At 57.2% G+C, this 16450-nt stretch overlaps 1 protein-coding gene across 6 annotated transcripts in view; it reads right to left on the reverse strand.

Annotated features, from left to right (window-relative positions):
- Window positions 1-2595: 2595 nt before the first annotated feature.
- Window positions 2596-16450, reverse strand: part of ATP9A (ATPase phospholipid transporting 9A (putative)) — a 119625-nt gene continuing 105770 nt past the window's right edge. For all 6 annotated transcript variants that reach the window (XM_079127000.1, XM_079127004.1, XM_079127003.1 and 3 more), the window contains exons 22-28: window positions 14996-15060; window positions 12778-12933; window positions 10268-10332; window positions 9065-9173; window positions 8457-8514; window positions 6041-6244; window positions 2596-3104 (exon numbers count right to left, since the gene is read on the reverse strand). In XM_079127000.1, the coding sequence (XP_078983126.1) occupies window positions 2968-3104; window positions 6041-6244; window positions 8457-8514; window positions 9065-9173; window positions 10268-10332; window positions 12778-12933; window positions 14996-15060 (794 nt within the window). In that variant the 3' untranslated portion in view covers window positions 2596-2967. The remainder of the gene's footprint in view (window positions 3105-6040; window positions 6245-8456; window positions 8515-9064; window positions 9174-10267; window positions 10333-12777; window positions 12934-14995; window positions 15061-16450) is intronic.

Below are 16450 nucleotides of genomic sequence, written 5' to 3' on the forward strand. Positions count from 1 at the left end.
CAATCCACGTGCACGACATGCTGTCAACGTCAGGATCAAAACTGTCAGCCGCAGAGGCTGGTCTGGTCAGAGGAAGGGAGGGCGGGAAAAGGGAGAAACCAAACCAGTCGTGCCCACGCCACTGTCAACCGTCACCAAAAGGTCCAAACATAACAAAATGACAGCGGACGCTCAGCGGGCAGGGACTCGGGCCGTCCGCCGTCCGAGGCGCAGGGAGCTGACTTCCGCTTCAGGAAAGTGTTCAGATGGTGGCGGCGTGCCCTAAGGCCCTCAGACCCCAAGTTAAACGGGCTGCTGGAGACTCAAGTCCCAGACAAGGGTGTCAGCGGTGCTGTAGAGAGATTCCTTCCAGGTCCATGAACCACGAGAAAGGTCAACGGCTTCCTGTGTTCAAGGCTGACAAATTCAGGAGGTTTTCTTGCAAAACAGTTCAAGGATTCCTTGCTTCTTGTTTCTTCTGCTTCCCCACTGAGGGAACTCCAGGCTCTGCTGGGACTCTGTGTGACTCCACTGGCAGGACACCCTGCCCTTGTGTCTCCTGGGATGCCTGCTGTGCGCATCCCCAGACACGCAGGGACCCCGTGGGTGGCATCAACAGGCTGCCCTCCTGAGGGCATGGCATGGCAGCTTCTATGGGGGTTTCGGTCCTTCTTGCCCAAACTGCCCCTACCCAAGCGTGGCAGAGACAACAGAAGGAGGGAGTTCCTGGAGGCCCCCGCCCGGCACCCTCGCCTTCCAGCACAGCCTCTGAGCCGCTCCTTCCTCCCAGGGGCATCAGGCGTTCACTCACTAGAAATCGGGAACGAAGGAAAAGCCCAGAGAGGCCAGCTTTGTTCCCCCTGTCTGCAGGAAACAGCTACAACCCTCTAGCAAGGGTTCCACATGACCGACCTGCAGGAGCCGCCGCCTGCCTCTGTGAGCAACGCTGGCTCAGGCCTCGAACCCACCAGAGTGAAGATTCCGGGTTCTACAGGCTGACTCGTGAGAAAACAGGCTCAAAGCCACCACGTGACCCTCTCCTCCTCCACAGATGGAACCCAGGGCCTCGCACACGCCGGGCAAGCACTCCACCACGGAGCTACGCCCCCGGCCCTTTGTACTTTTGTGAGACAGGGTCTAAGTTGCCCAGGCTGACCTCAAACTTGCGATTCCTCTGCCTCAGCCTCCAGAGTCACTGGGATTACAGGTGTGTGACCCTCGCCCAGCTCCTTCCCCCGACTCTGCAACCACACGTAAGCACTGAGAGCAAGTGAACCTGCTCAAACCTCTCAGGTTTCTGGGTGAAGCTCCTACTCCTGAGCAACTGCTCACACAGCATGCGCCATCTTTTCTGAAAGACCTTCTCCCTGGGAGAAGCGGCCACCTGGAGAGGGAAATACTGCAAAACTACAGACTCAGACCAAGCAGAGTGGTGCCAATAACCTACGACTCACGGCCTTTCTCAGAAGTTTTAAAAGGGCAACGCAAAACACCAGGGCTTGTCAAGAGCGCGCCAAAGCTCAGGTTCTCCTGTCCTCGACTCTCAGAGGCAGGTTCCCTTGGGTAGGTGGCAGGCCTCAGCACGCAGGCTGTGACCTACGCCTCTGAAGCGCAGGCAGTGTGGCACTAAAGCGCTGCAGCGTTTGTACTCATAAAGAAGTCATCGCAAATCCAAGACGGAGACCGCACTCGGCCCGAGGACCCCCTGACTTAGTGCCCTGGGTGCGCACACGTGGCTCGGTAGTCAGCGACTCCCAAGCCCAAGACGCCCTGCTCTCCCTGCCACGTGGAACGCTCGCAAACTCCCGTTCCTCAGAGGCAGCAGCCGCCGCTTTATAAGAAACACACCCGCGTGCGGTCCGTCCTGCCGGGGAAGCAGCCTTGACTACTGGCTGCCTTTCAGCACGTTCCCCTGGAAATCTGCAGGCAGGGAACTGATTCCAGATCCCCAAGCCTGGGCCTCCGCCCACCGGGCTCCCGCCTTTGACGGCTGCCACGGCGAGATGCCTCGCTCAGTCAGTTCGGCCTCAATAATTCCTCCTAACAGGAAACAGGTTGCCGCAAAGAGAAGCGCCCCGTGCCCTGACCTTTCCGCTCCGGACTCGGAGGATCTGAGTCACATCTGCCGCGCTGTCTAAAGAATTAGCCGAGCCTTATCACACTGTCGACACACTTAGGGGCTGTTCGGTGGCACATTTCCTGCTAAAACAACTCTGCTCAAAATGTCAGGGGGTGTCCTCAGATGGCCACTGGCTTGGTAATTGTCACCGGCTCCTAACGAAGCAGGATCACCCCTCTGGAACTCTTTTACGAGGTGGCAGGTGAAGTTAACTGGAGGCCCGGCCATTAAGTCAGATCCAGGATGACTACTGGATTTAGGGTCCCTCTCCCTTCTTCCCTCCGTGACTTTCCGTGATGCTCCAAGGCAGGATGGCCCTGAGAGGACAGGAAGCCTTTCCAAATGCAATCAGTGTTTAAATAACTTTCACCAAATGTCACTGTCTTTTTCTTGCAAACCCACACTAAGAGCTTGAGATTTTCCTGAAACTGCTTTTTAAGATGAGAAAGACTTAAAAGTACACATGATAGGACTGTTTAAAAAAAAAAACAAAAAACAAACAAACAAAAAAAACAGCCTTCTACAACCTTCGACGAGACAGAAGCTTTATCACATGACAACGAAATTCAAGTCATAAGGAGCTTGCACGGCGGCCCACAGAAGCCTCTCTGCAGAGCCACCCGGCTGCTGTGTGTCCACACTCACTCCGGCAGGGCCACAGGTTCCGACAGGCACGCGGGGGACCTCGGACCCTCCCTCCTGGTCTCTTCAGTGTGGCGACGCGGTCGAGCACAGAGCCTGGCCACACCAGAACTGCACAGGTTAGCAATGACTGCGAAATCCACAGGTGGCGGGTGATACAAATGGAACCCGAACTCTGTCCACCAGGAAAGCCCAGAGGCCGGGGGCCCCTCCACCGAGTGCTCGGCCTACGACGTGAGCTTCGAGTAGCTGGGAGGAGAGAACCGTCTTCGCAGGTACTTGAGGACGTAGAGGGGGAGACAGCTGACCAGAGTGATGACAGAGACTTTCCAGAGGAACGACAAGGTGGCGATGAAGTACACGTCTGCAAGCAACAGGAAGACAGCGGTGAGCACGAGGGAATGTTCCAGAAGGCGGGTGAAGGCAACAGACAGCCGCAGCCCTGTCAGAGGGAAAGCAGGCTCCTGTCACCAAGTCCCGTCCTCTACTGGCTCAGGGCGGTGGGCCCTCGGTCGGCAGCACGCCCGCCCTTCGGCTCCACTGTCCGGCTCTCTCCTCCCTGGCCTCCCCCCGCGGCTTCCTGGCGCTCAGTGAGATGCAATTTTTTTCAAATGCTGATAGAAGAAAAATAGATAAGATAGATAAAATATGGGGAAAAACATTCTTCGAGTTTTTGATTTGGAATCTGACGGGTAGTCTGAATCCGGTCACTGGGGAGCAGAGGGACGTCAAGAGGCAGAGTTCTGCCCCCAGGTGGCTCACGGAGAGCCACGAGGTGGACCTGCAGCGTGGTGCTGGGTGGGCGGGACCCATCTAACCAGCCCTGCCCCGGGGCACTCTGACAGGGCGCGTCCTCTGTGGCTGCAGGACACTAATCCCCGGGTCTCAGGTTTCCTAGAGAGAGGAGGCAGCTTGTGGTCTCATGCGACAGTCACCAGAGTCCACACCTCCCCCCAGTGTGCACTGATTAAGCACCTACTGGATGCAGGGTCTAGGGTCTAGGATCTTGCACACGCTCACCCAGCCTCGGGGCTGGTCATCCAGCCAACCTGGGCTTCCCGTGGTGGGGACCACACCTCTGTGCCACGTCAGGCGACGTCCTGCTTGCAGAGTAGGTGCTTGCGGAGGCTGTCCTGGAAAACCAGGCCAAGCGTGAAGCTTCCAGGCCTTCGCTCCTGTTATCTCTACCGCGACCTTCGCGAGGAGCTTGGAAGCTGACAGCAGGGCCCTGATCGACAGGCCTGTTCCAGGCTCAAGGGAGTTTCTCAGACTTTTCTTACTAGAGTCCACTAAGGAGCCTTTGCAGACTTTCCCCTAATCTACCTCCCCCTGGAACTTTACTGTCAGAGGTCTGCTGCCGATCCACCTTGCCATACACACGCCTGCGCCACAGACACAGGGAGATCTGCTCATACCCCGCCACGCTGGTGGTGGGGCCACCATCCAGGATGGTGGATGGCCCCATCCAGGATCTCTGGGGCTGAGGGGGGGTCCAGCTACACTGCTGCCCAGGCCTCCCAGGGAGTCCTGCAGTGGAACAGAGGGAGGCCCAGCAGGAAGCAGCTGACTGATAAAGGAGAAAACTCACCCTGAAGGTGTTTTAAATCCAGACAGAAACTGAACTATCGAGGAGCAAAACAAGGAGGGCCAGCTGCCTCCTGCATGGACCCTCAAGATGTGCTCGAGAGGTAGCCAAGCCGAGTGAAAGGGCTCCGGATGGGACCCCAGGGCACACCCAGGGGTCAGCAGACTGCCCCAGCATGCACGGAGGGGGCATCCTGGTGGCCCTGCAGAGATGCCCGGGGACGGTGCTGAAGGGCACCAACCCGGCCAGGACTCTTTGCTGCTACAGGGGGACCTTCCCATCTTAAGTCTCTGTGACACTTTTCATTTGGGCCCAGTTTGCGAGGCCCCCCGACCCTGTGCCCAGTCTGTCAGCCTGCAGCTCTCGTCTGCCATGCATCCTGGGACATGAAGAGCTACCCTCCGACACACCCGCCCACCGTGTCTGCCTGTCATGCTGGCACCAGACAGGTCCTCCTGCGTGTCCACCCGAAGGACCAGTGGCTACTGCTGGTGGCAGCTGTCACTTCTCAGGCTGGCTGTACGGTGCAGTCGATTGTTCCTGAGGTCCAGCGAGGCTGCTTAGGCAAAGGAGGGGCCTCCCGGGTCTGCGCTGTGCCGCAGGCCAGCTCTGCCGCTGTTACAGACTGGACCTTAGGTCACGGTTTCATGGGAACAAAGGGGTTTTGTGGCCAAAAAGAGGTCTGAAAAGTCAGCCCAGGCCTGAAGGTGGAGAGGCCATCCCTGCTGCCCTGCGTCACCACCTGCTCAAGGGTGGGACCTTGATGGCCACCCAGAGCCCACCCAGTGCAGCTCACTGGAGATGCCCAGCACACCGCCAGCCCTGGGTGTTCACAGGGATGGGCTCCAACGCCCCTGGGAGACGCAAGATCCACGGATCCTAAGTGCCTTGTGTGGAATGGCCCAGTCTCTGCCCAGAACTGCACACAGGCTCCTGTGGCCTTAAACTTTCTGTGTCGCCTAACATAAGGTGGAGGCTGTGCGGAGTTGTTACACTGTAGTGCTCAGGGAATGACAGCCAGAGAAGAGTTTGGATAGGTTCAGTAAAGATCCAATCTTTTTTTTTCCCCCAAATGTTGGGGCTCTGTGGTTGGTTGAGTTTGCAGATGTGGGACCCATGGATAAGGGGGTTCACCCTACTTGCAGAATTAAAAGAATTCCCCGTCTAAGCTGGCCAGTTCTGTGTGTGATTTTGTTTTTGGTTTTTGTTTTTTTTTTTTTTTGTACCAGGGATTGAACCCAGCGACCTTAACCACTGAGCTGCAACCCCAGCCCTTTTTTGTATCTTATTTAGAGACAAGGTTTTACTGAATCACTTTAGGGTCTCACCAAGTTGCTGAGGCTAGCTTTGAACTTGTGATCCTCCTGCCTCAGCCTCCCAATCCCCTGGGATTACAGCCATGTGCATGGCACCCGGCTCTGTGTAGTTTTGGAAACTCACATTCTTGGCCGGGAGCAGCTCAGTGAAAGAGCATTTGCCCAGTGTGCACCAGACCCTGGATTTCACCCCAGCACCACAAAAATGAACAAGGTGGAAGTACAAACACGTGTTCTACCCCGAGAGCACCCCTGCTCAAGGGCACCACTGATGCGCAGCTGCCACAGGGCCCGAAGCGGGCACCAGGAAGACACACGGGCAACCGGAGGAGGTCCGCGGCCCCGGAGCCAGGCTGCGGCCCTGGGCGGTGCAGCGGCGGGCTGTGCGCAGGGGCTCACCGATAAACTCGTGTAAGAACACCAGCGAGGCGATGTAGCAGGCCAGGCTGAGCAGCTCGGCCACCGTCATGAGCCAGTGCCAGGTCTGGATGGTCAGCGCCACCATGAGCAGCTCGGTGAGGATCAGCGACGTGAAGGAAATGGCCACGATGTGCACGAACTCCGACTCAAACAGCAGCAGCGCCCCGTACATGATGGTGCTCCCTGCAAACCCAAGGAGCGTCCATGAGGCCCCACACGCCCTGCCAGGGCTGTGCGCCGGCTGCCCCAGAGCTGCTCAGTCACGCTGGAAGCCATCGCCCGCTACCGGAGGCTGCCCAGGGAGCTTCACAGAGGATGCGCACCTAGTCATCTAGTTTCTCTTCTGACCTTATCAAATACATAATCTAACTGCACAGGAAGAAAAAGGAGGCAGAGGGAGGGAAAGAGCCAGACACTAACTGTCTGGAGTTGAGGGACAAACAGAAGAGTGAACACGTCATTTAAAAGGAGGGCGGGGTGGGGCTCAGCTCTTGCCTGGCAGGTGCGAGGCCCTGGGTTCTGTCCCCAGCACCAATGCATATGTGCACACTCGTGCATGCACACGTACACTCACGCCCACCACGCACACACATGAAATACAATCAATGATCTGGCAGTGGCCACAGAAGACGGCTCTGCGCACACCCACTTGCTGGAAGAATCTGAAGTGGTCGAGGCTGTGGAGACAGGGCAGGACCTGGGTGCCAGGCACAGGGGCGGGGACGTGGGGGCTGCTGTTCAGTGGGTTTCAGATTTGTAGCCTGGAAAGTTCTGGAGATGCACTGGCAGGAATGTGCTCACCACTGGCCGGGACAGTGGTCACGGTGCTGGCAGTGAAGTGTTTTCACCACATACACAGCACCAGCGATCGAGGCCCCAGGGGAGAAGCGGGGAGAACCCCCCGGTCCCACGAGGAAGGACAGGAAGCACAGCGTGAGCCATGGTCGCTTCCGCAGCCCTCAAGGGCCAGGCCGATCAGGGCCTGGTCAGAGACACCAAGGGTAGCACTCAGAGGAGACAGCCAGTGACGCTGGACACCCAACTCTCAGGTGACTGCCTTTATGAACAGGGCAGAAGGGAGGGCCTCTGGGGACGGACAACGTCCATGCAGAGCCTGCATTTCCTGACCGTTTCAGGTACTCCCCGCCTTTGACGGGGTCCTCCTTCCTACGTATTCCCCAGGCTGGAGACTGAACCCAGGGCCACACACATGCTAGGTAAGTGCACTGAGCCAGCCCCCAGTCCTTTTTATAATTTTTTTTTCTTTATAAATAAGATAGGGTTTCACTAAACTTGCCAAGCCTGGCCTTGAACTTGAGATCCTCCTGCCTCAGCCTCTGAAGGGGCTGGAAATACAGGCCTGTGCCTCTGTACCTGGCTTCATCTGCTTCTTTAGAACATGTTTTAAAAAGTTTTGGTGACTGAATCCTCTGCCAACAAACTCAGAAGTCTCTAAACTTTTTGATCACACTGCCCATGGGTTAAGAAACATTCAGAATGAAACCCCAAATATACGTGCTTGTTCGTAAATTCTATGTGTACCTGTCCAGATACGGAGACTGGAAGCACTGTACAAACATATTATGTGCATTATAATACACACGTGAAAGCTAAAATTGTAAAAGGAATGAGGAAAAAATAAACACAAAGAAAAGTGATGATATTTTCTCCTTGCAGGCCTATAGGTGACCTTCTGACGCCCTTCAGCCTCTGAGACATTCTCTGGTGCGCTGAAGTAACTGCATGTTTTCCATGAACTATGCCTTGACCTCACTCTCAGAAAAGGTATCAGAATATTCCAGAAGACAAACACCTTTTGTTACATGGATCCCACAACTCCGCAGGTTTCTATTAGTCTAGGTGGAATTTCCCTTATCCAACCAAACACTGGGAGCAGAGTGTTCTGGATTTTGGACTTTTCCACATTTTTAAACATCTGCTTTGCGTGACAAGGTGCCCTGGGGCGGGCACCCACGTCTCAAGATGAAATCAGGTTTCGGAAGCACCTCACACGCTTTTTGGAGGTGGTCCTCTGCAGCGTTTTTAGTGTACCTGGGTCTGGACCGCGACCTGTCGCGTGAGGTCAGGCATGGGACTTCTCACGTGCGGGTCACATCTGGGCTCAGAAAGTGCTGGAATGTGGAGCACTTTGGATCTGGGATGTACAGGTTGACTGACTTCACCACCAAAGTGACCAGGGGCTGCTCGCGGGTCTGACTGCCCGACTCAAGCTGGAGTTGCCACCCACCCAGCAGGACCCCAGCCTCGCTGCCTCCCGCCCTCCTCCATCTCAGGGTCCGGCTTCTCTCTTCAGGAGGGAAAGGGACCCCTGGGAAGGGGACCCCGGGGTGGACATCAGAGCACGGGGTGGCCGGGCGGCTCGGCCCATCCTTACCTTGGTAGATGCTAATCAGAACCCATATTAAGAAGGTCTTGTAGGACAGTGGCCGTCCCTAAGGAGAGACAGAGAGGTTAGAGCAGGCCACTGCCGCTCAGGGCCCCAGGGGCCTTCCTGTCACCCTGCCACTAACCACACAAGGCGCCGGCCTGCTTCCATCCCGGAAGAGGCGGGGCACACCTGAACTCACGAGCAACTTCTTCTGGGAAGGGAGCCGACAGCAGATGGAATAAGCCTCTGAGAAAGCGCCCCAAGGCTAGCGGAGGGGGGTCCAGCACGCTGCGCACGTGCTCACTGCAGCCCCTGCGGGAAGCGTGCAGAGGTCGCAAGCTGCAGCTGCAAAGTGGACCTTCGGGGCTTTTTAAAAGCCGAAGTCACCTCGGTTCCCTGCTTCATGTTCCTTATAGGGCATTTCTCACTGATCTTAAGAAAAAAGCAGACTCCCCTGCCGTGCCCCCGAAGTGGGAGGGACACACCAGTGCAAACGTGTTCTAGTCCCCGCCAGGGGTCTGCGAGGAACAGGCCAGAAGTGGGGAGAAGACGGAGGCCAGCAGAGGACAGGTGGGCAGAGGGGACACGGAGGGAGGAGGAAAGGCCTGCCCTACCTTGAGGAGGTCCTTGTAGAGCTCGGGGTACAGCATGGCGACCTCGGACTTGACGTCCTTGTCCAGGACCAGAGAAAAGACAGGGAACATGGTGTAGATGGTGGAGTACCTGGGAGAGAGTGGCCACAGGTGAGGCCGGCCGGTGGACCACGGGCCCACTGACCCCTCCATAGCTGCGCACTGGCCCCCACGATGCTCCAGGCCTGGCTTTGAGCCCGAGGGCTCGAGGTGAAAAACAGACACCACCACCTGCTCTCAAGAGCTTTCGGGCTGGCCTCTGAGTCCCCCAGCAAATGAACTAAGTACACTCAGCCCTAGGGAGGAAAAGGTGACGGGGAGGAAGGCAGGCCTGTGTGGGCTGGGGTGCCATCGCAGAGGGCGGCTGGGCAGTGGGAAGTCTGAGTACACACCCGCAAGGACAGCCATGCCAGAACCTGGAGGAAGAGCTTCCCTGGTACCAGGCCAGCCAGTGCAAAGGCCCTGAGGCAGGGGTGTGGCTGTCATGAACCAGTGAGGAGAGGGCGGTGAGGGAAGCTGGGGCGGATCACAGGTGGTCACATGAAGCATCTGGCTTGCTTGTGGTCTGCCAGGACCCAACAAAGGACATTCCACCTTTCAGATCAGAAGCAGGCAAAATCCAGCATGTGCTCTGGGGCTGAGCTAACCGCAAAGCACAGTGCGTCGACACCCCAGGGCCGGCAGTGACCAGTTCTCGAGGGGCAAGGGCAGGCCCTGCGTGGCTGCAGGGACAGCCCCGGGCTAACGCCAGGACTGGGTGTTCTCTCAGAGTCAAAAGGGACATCATGACGGGACGTTCCAGGCCAGGAAGGGAGGAGGCTGAGTGGCAGGAAACGTCCGAGTGACATCCCGTCACCGTGGCAGGCAGCGGGCGAGCGCTGCCCACGCACAAGCCCTCGAGGACACGGCTCGGGCCCTCCCGGGAGCTCGGACGCGCCCTGGGCTGCCTGGATGCCCCGCTCTTCCCCAGACACAGGCCGTCCCTGAACCCTGAAGCCCCTCGCTCTCCCCAGGAGCCACCTCGGCCCATCAGGTGAGCCCCGTCACTACCCGCCAGTGTGGAGGGGTGGACACAGACGGACTCCGCCTCCCCGCCTGCCCAAGGCTTAACGGTCAAAGCCTTGCTCACTCAGGAGGCGGCGCCCCGGAGCTGCCGTCCCCGGGCGGGCGGCCTGGACTTCTTACCCGATGATGAGGAATCCTTGGTAGAGAGGGACAGAAGCAAAGTAGAACACGGAGGAGAAGACCGCCTGTGCCAAGGAGAAGGAGGCGTCACCACGCGCGCGGCTAGGCCCCGCTCACATCCACACGCCCACGCGGGCACCTCCCTGCCCACCTGAGCGCTGGCTGCTCCGCGGTGTGCGCTCCTGTGACTCTGCTAACATCATCCCCATTCCACAGGTGAGGAAGGCAAGGCCCAGAGAGGGGAAGTGCCTTGCCCCAAACTACACAGCTCCTACATGCCAAGGGCAGGAGTTACACTGGGTTCATCCAGCTCCGGCGTCCGTGCTCAGCCCGGCTGAGAACGCTAAGCTCCGGGTGCCGAGCCAGGAAGGCTTTGCACACGGCCTCAGCACATCTCCAGAGCCCCCGGAGAGCCCGAGCTCTGAAGCTGCCCACCGTCCCCAGAAAGGGCCAGCGAGCAGGTGAACAACCTGCAGGAAGGAAGCTGGTCCTGCCTCCAGGGCCCACACCCGACAGCTCAGAGTGACTGCCTGACCAGCGTGGGGACAGGTCGGGGGTGGGCCCCGTGCTCTACATGGCCACCTTTACTGAGGCTTGCTTCTCACATTACTTTCTAGTGTTTGGGGAAACTTAAAATACCACGTGGCAGGCTACTTTTGCAATTAGACAAACACAAAGAAGATACAGCTGGTCACAGAGGCACACGCCTGTAATCCCAGCAGCTCGGGAGGCTGAGGCAGGAGGACTGCAAGTTCAAAGTCAGCCTCAGCAAAAATGAAGTGCTAAGCAACTCAGCGAGACCCTGTCTCTAAATTAAATACAAACCAGGGTTGGGAGGTGGCTCAGTGGTTGAGGGCCCCGAGTTCAAACCCAGGTACCTGCCCATCTGCCAAAAAAAAAAAAAAAAAAAAAAAAAAAAAAAAATGCACGTAAACCCTCGCTGCAATGCCTGCTCTCTGATTCGGGAGGCATCAGCTCCTGCAGGGAAGGCGGATGACTCAAGGACTCACCACCTGCCTCCAGGGTCCCCGCACGCCTACAGGCTGACCACAGGGCGGTCTCCAAGCTCATGTCCACTCACATAAAACCAGAGGAAAGCCAGGGACCAACGTCGCCTGGAGGGTTCATAATAACCAAACACGGAGGGACCACAAGCCATCCCAGTAACCCGAGGGCATCTAACCAGGGTAGCACCTGCAGCGGGCGGAGCGCCACGGAGACCGTGCCCACCAGCCACAGAGCTCAGCCACGGGTGCCACCCAGTGCCATGGCCGCGGGCAGCCAGGCACTTCCCAGTCCCGTTCCCAGAACCTCAGCACCAGCAGAGCCACCTTTCCAATGCCTTGTCACCCAGGCGGGACCCGGACACGGGAAAGATGGCCACATGCCTAGAGGCTGCTGACTCGCGGAGGCGCCCCTCCCTCCAGCAGGGCTTGGAAGTCACTGCCAGGATGGCATGAACGCTAGGCCGTGTTCATCTGAGGGGCTCCCAGGTGACTCCGGGCTGCTCCACAGCAGACAGGGTTAGGCTCTCGGCGGCACGAGGAGCAGCCTGGAACTTTCCTTCTGAATGACACTGATGGCCACCCCCGGCCCCGCAGGAGTCTGCTGGCCAGGCCAGCTCTGGTGACGCTGCCCAGGAACACGCTCACCCATCCCCCAGCGAAACTGCAGCCCCTCCCCGCTCAGCTGAGGGACGAACATGAATTAAGAGTGCAGACGTGGGCTGGCGAGCCACCCAGCTGTCTAGCTCTAGTCATGTGATGAAAAGTACCTCAAGGCTCCGCTCAAATGCAACCCAGACGTAAAACACAAAACTCCCGACAGGCAGAGGAAGAACCCCGGGGACCACGGCCACACCGCCTGACTCGCTCTGCCAGGCAGACACCTTTCATGTATGATTAAAAACCGCTTCTACCCAAGAAGACACCAACTGCCAGAGGGCAGCCTCCGCCTCGGGGCCGGAGCAAGCGCCGGCCCTGGTCTGCCTGCCTGGGCAGACCACACCAGGGGTCCCTGCGCGAGCTTCTCAGGCTCTCTGGGCTTCGGCCTCCCAGCTGCAAAGTGGGTGGGGCTGTGGCGAGGACCCTCGGGACCCAGCACTTGGCTGACAACCAGGTCCAAGAAGTGCTGGAGAAAACCAGGCTATTCCCCGGGGCTCCTCCTGCTGTCCCTGCCTCGCACACGAGAAGCCGGGATCCAAGGACTCGCTCTGCACTGGACTCTGCATCTCTCACTCCTACTGCCATGCTGCCACCAATGTCACCTACCCGCTCCATGCCAAGCCCCAGGTGGGCTCCCCTGCTAAAGTTCACGTCCATACCACACAGCAAGCAGGGCCACAGAGCAATGTGGAGTGACCTGCCCGAAGGCCATCAGCTGGAACACACCACGTGGGAGATTTAAACTGGCCCAGGAACCGCTCCGAAGCTTACTCTGATTCCCAGGCTTTTTCCACGGTCAGCACATCTTCACCTGCACCTGTGCAGAGGTGCCAGCTGCCCACCCACCTGCATGGTACTGATACAGAGGCTCCTGTGGATGACGAACTGGCTGAGGGCGGCTGATCGTTTGTAGCTGTTGCGGCCGTGCACCATGAGCAACCGGCCGAGATGCTTAAACTGAGTGATGGAGAAGTCTGCAGCCAGCGAAGCCTGTTTTCCTTCCTAAAAGCCAAGGAAATTGGGCGCTGTCAGAAGCACAAGAGGTCAAGGAAGACGCATTTTTTTAATTGAAAAAATAAGACACAGTAAGGAGATCTTTGAAGAAATTCAATACAGAGGTTCTTTGGTTTCAAGCTACAAGCAGTTGGTGGCCCAAGTCTAAATTCGATTTAAAAAGAGGAATTCATTTAAATAAAGAACATACTAAGTCATGGATGGTCACAACATGGAGGCCCAGTGAGCCTGGTAGGAACTCCTGGGAGCTCAGCGCTGCGCGTCTGCAGCTCCCTCAGGGCGGAGCACAAGGGGCAGCTGGCTGCCCACACTGAGATGCAGCTGCCTGGACACGGCTCTGCACGGTCACAGCTGTGGAAATCACCCGGGGGCAGCCACCCAGTGGAACCCCCTAATTTTAAAAGGTACATGTGGGGCATCAGTAATGGGGTGACACACAGGGAGAGGAGTCACTGTCCTGGGGGGCTCAGGGCTGAGAACAGATCAACCTGACCAACAAATACAGTGGCCTATCCCACAACTGTCCCCAAGTGCTTCAGAAACAGTGTCACACAAAAACCCTCCAAAAAAAAAAAAAGAAAGAAAGAAAACAGGGAGAAAAGTGTTTTCCATTAGAGAAGATTAAAGAGACATGAAAACACGCTAACGAAGAAAATTACGATCCTTGATGGGTTCCTGGGTTTTTTTTTTAAGCTACATCTTGAGGACTGGGGAGATGCAACCGTGAATTCCCTATGGTGCCACCACAGTGGTGTCACATGGTGGGGGGGCACGCTCCTCAGCCGGCTCAGGAGCACACCCATTCCGAGATCCATGCTGAAGCACGCGGGGGCGACGCGTGATTATGCGTGCAATTTACTTTCAACTGGTTCAGAGAGAGCGTGGCAAGTGTTAAGGACTGGTAAACCAGAGCCAAGGGCAGACGGGCGTTCACTGTTCTATTTTAAATTACCTGAATGGACGACATTTTTCAAAATAAAAGTGGGCAAGCCAAGATGGCTGTACATTCTCTGATGCAGAAAGAGATCCAAGATGTAACGGATTTAAGCAAGCTGCATAACGCAGTGCATGGTGTGTTTTTAATTTAAAATTATTCATGAAAATGATAGATACATGTGTAAAATGTGTGTACAGTATATACAACAGACACGCACACACCCAACTGTACACACAGAGGGATGTGCTGGATGAAGACCCAGTGTTGCCAGTTTGATGCAGTTTAAAGGATGCACTTTATTTTTAAATTATTTTAAGTTTTCATCATAAGAACTTACTACTTTAGATGCTAAAAAAAACCCCAAAGGAATCAGAATATAATTTTTAACAGAAGAGAAAATGTTTTTGTTTCACAGAGAATCCTCCTAAATTCAAAATGCTTCTTCAAACCTGCATTCCAGAAATTGACACAGATTTCAAATACCATATCTCACAGAATCATGTGCCTTTGCAACTCAAACCATCGACCCCTGGCTGGAACCCAAGGGCTACAAGGGAGAGGAACAAAGGCCCGTGATCTCCGGTCCGCTCGGGCATCCACAATCTCACTTTATACATGGTTCCAAAGAACCTGGTGACCCATTTTCTCCCCTGCAACCCTTAATGGATCACAAATGAGAGAGCGCACAGCAAATTACAAGAGGCAGGCACATGGCTGGCAAGGAGGGAAGACAAAAGTGACTCTCTAACACACTGACTCAAACTCCGGCCAAGGCCTTTCAGGGAGGGTGGACCATTGGCCACCATATGCTCCCTGCTGCCCAGGAGGCCAGCACGTGGCCCAAGGACTAAGGCCGCTGCCACGGAGGTGAAGTGTACCCCCCAGACCCTTGGAATCTAGGAACGTGCAAAAGCCACGTCCTTTGCTTGGTCTTGGCAAGCAAAACGTCAGCACCCACCTCTACACTACCGTGCTGAGGGTCCTGGTTCGGGCACGCGGAGGCGCCTCGGGTCTGTGATTCTTACCTAGACTCTCCACAGGCACTGAAGCTGCGTCCTGAGGGAAAAGAGGGTGCGGAGACCCCAGGGAGAGCAACAGGGCGGGGCGGCTCACCTTCCCCTCCACGCCCACGCCACAGTCCGACTCCTGAATCATGCTGACGTCGTTGCCGCCGTCCCCTGCAGGACACAGAGCAGAGGGAAGAGCGGAAGTGAAGGGGGGCAGGAGAGACCCCCGCAGGGCCACGCACCAAGGCCAGTGTTTACAACCGCACCTCCCGTGGGCTAGGGCTGCGTCACCAACAGTGGCCAGCACCATGGCCCCATTTTCCTTTGGTCCCTTTAAGCATTATCTCAAAAGCCACCAAGAGCCACCACTCTTCCCACCGTACTGCTGAGCAGACCCAGCCCGGAGGGTGAGGAAGCCACCTGGGGCCTCTCTCTAGTAACTACCAGCAGGGACTGGAACCCAGACCCAGCTCTGCAGTGTGGGGTCCTCCGCACGCTGCTTGGCAGGGACCCTGGATGGGGCAGAGGAGCAGAGACTCCTGGGCTCGCCCGCACGCTCTTCTAAAAGGGAAGCATCAATAACAAAGCGAGTCGAAGTCCCTAGAGAGGAAAACTCATCCCCTGCAGTTAAGTGGCCCGGGAATGCAGAAGGACCAGCGTCAGCGTCCCGCTGCCTACAGAAAGGAGACCCAACGCAGCAGGACAGGGCCAGCAGGACGGGCCCGACTGCCAGGCGAGCATGCCCTCTGCCCAGTGAGCTTGCCCTCTGCCCAGTGAGCTTGCCTACTGCCCAGGTGAGCATACCCACCACCCAGGTGAGCGTGCCCTCTGCCCAGGTGAGCTTGCCCTTTGCCCAGGTGAGCTTGCCCTCTGCCCAGGTAAGCTTGCCCTCTGCCCAGTGAGCTTGCCCTCTGCCCAGGTAAGCTTGCCCTCTGCCCAGTGAGCTTGCCCTCTGCCCAGTGAGCTTGCCCTCTGCCCAGGTAAGCTTTCCCTCTGCCCAATGAGCTTGCCCTCTGCCCAGGTAAGCTTGCCCTCTGCCCAGTTGAGCTTGCCCTCTGCCCAGTGAGCTTGCCCTCTGCCCAGTGAGCTTGCCTACTGCCCAGGTGAGCTTGCCCTCTGCCCAGTGAGCTTGCCTACTGCCCAGGTGAGCTTGCCCTCTGCCCAGGTGAGCAAGCCCTCTGCCCAGGTAAGCTTGCCCTCTGCCCAGTGAGCTTGCCCTTTGCCCAGTGAGCTTGCCTACTGCCCAGGTGAGCTTGCCCACTGCCCAGTGAGCTTGCCCTCTGACCAGGTGAGCTTGCCCACCGCCCAGGTGAGCATACCCACCACCCAGGTGAGCTTGCCCTCCGCCCAGGTGAGCTTGCCCACTGCCCAGGTGAGCTTGCCCACTGCCCAAGTGAGCTTGCCTACTGCCCAGGTGAACTTGCCCTCTGCCCAGGTGAGCATACCCACCACCCAGGTGAGCTTGCCCACTGCCCAAGTGAGCTTGCCCTCTGCCCAGGTGAGCTTGCCCACTGCCCAGGTGAGCTTGCCCTCTGCCCAGGTGAGCTTGCCCTCTGCCCAA

Source organism: Sciurus vulgaris (genome assembly GCF_902686455.1).
Source record: "Sciurus vulgaris genome assembly, chromosome: 2".
Classification (NCBI taxonomy): Eukaryota; Metazoa; Chordata; class Mammalia; order Rodentia; family Sciuridae; genus Sciurus; species Sciurus vulgaris.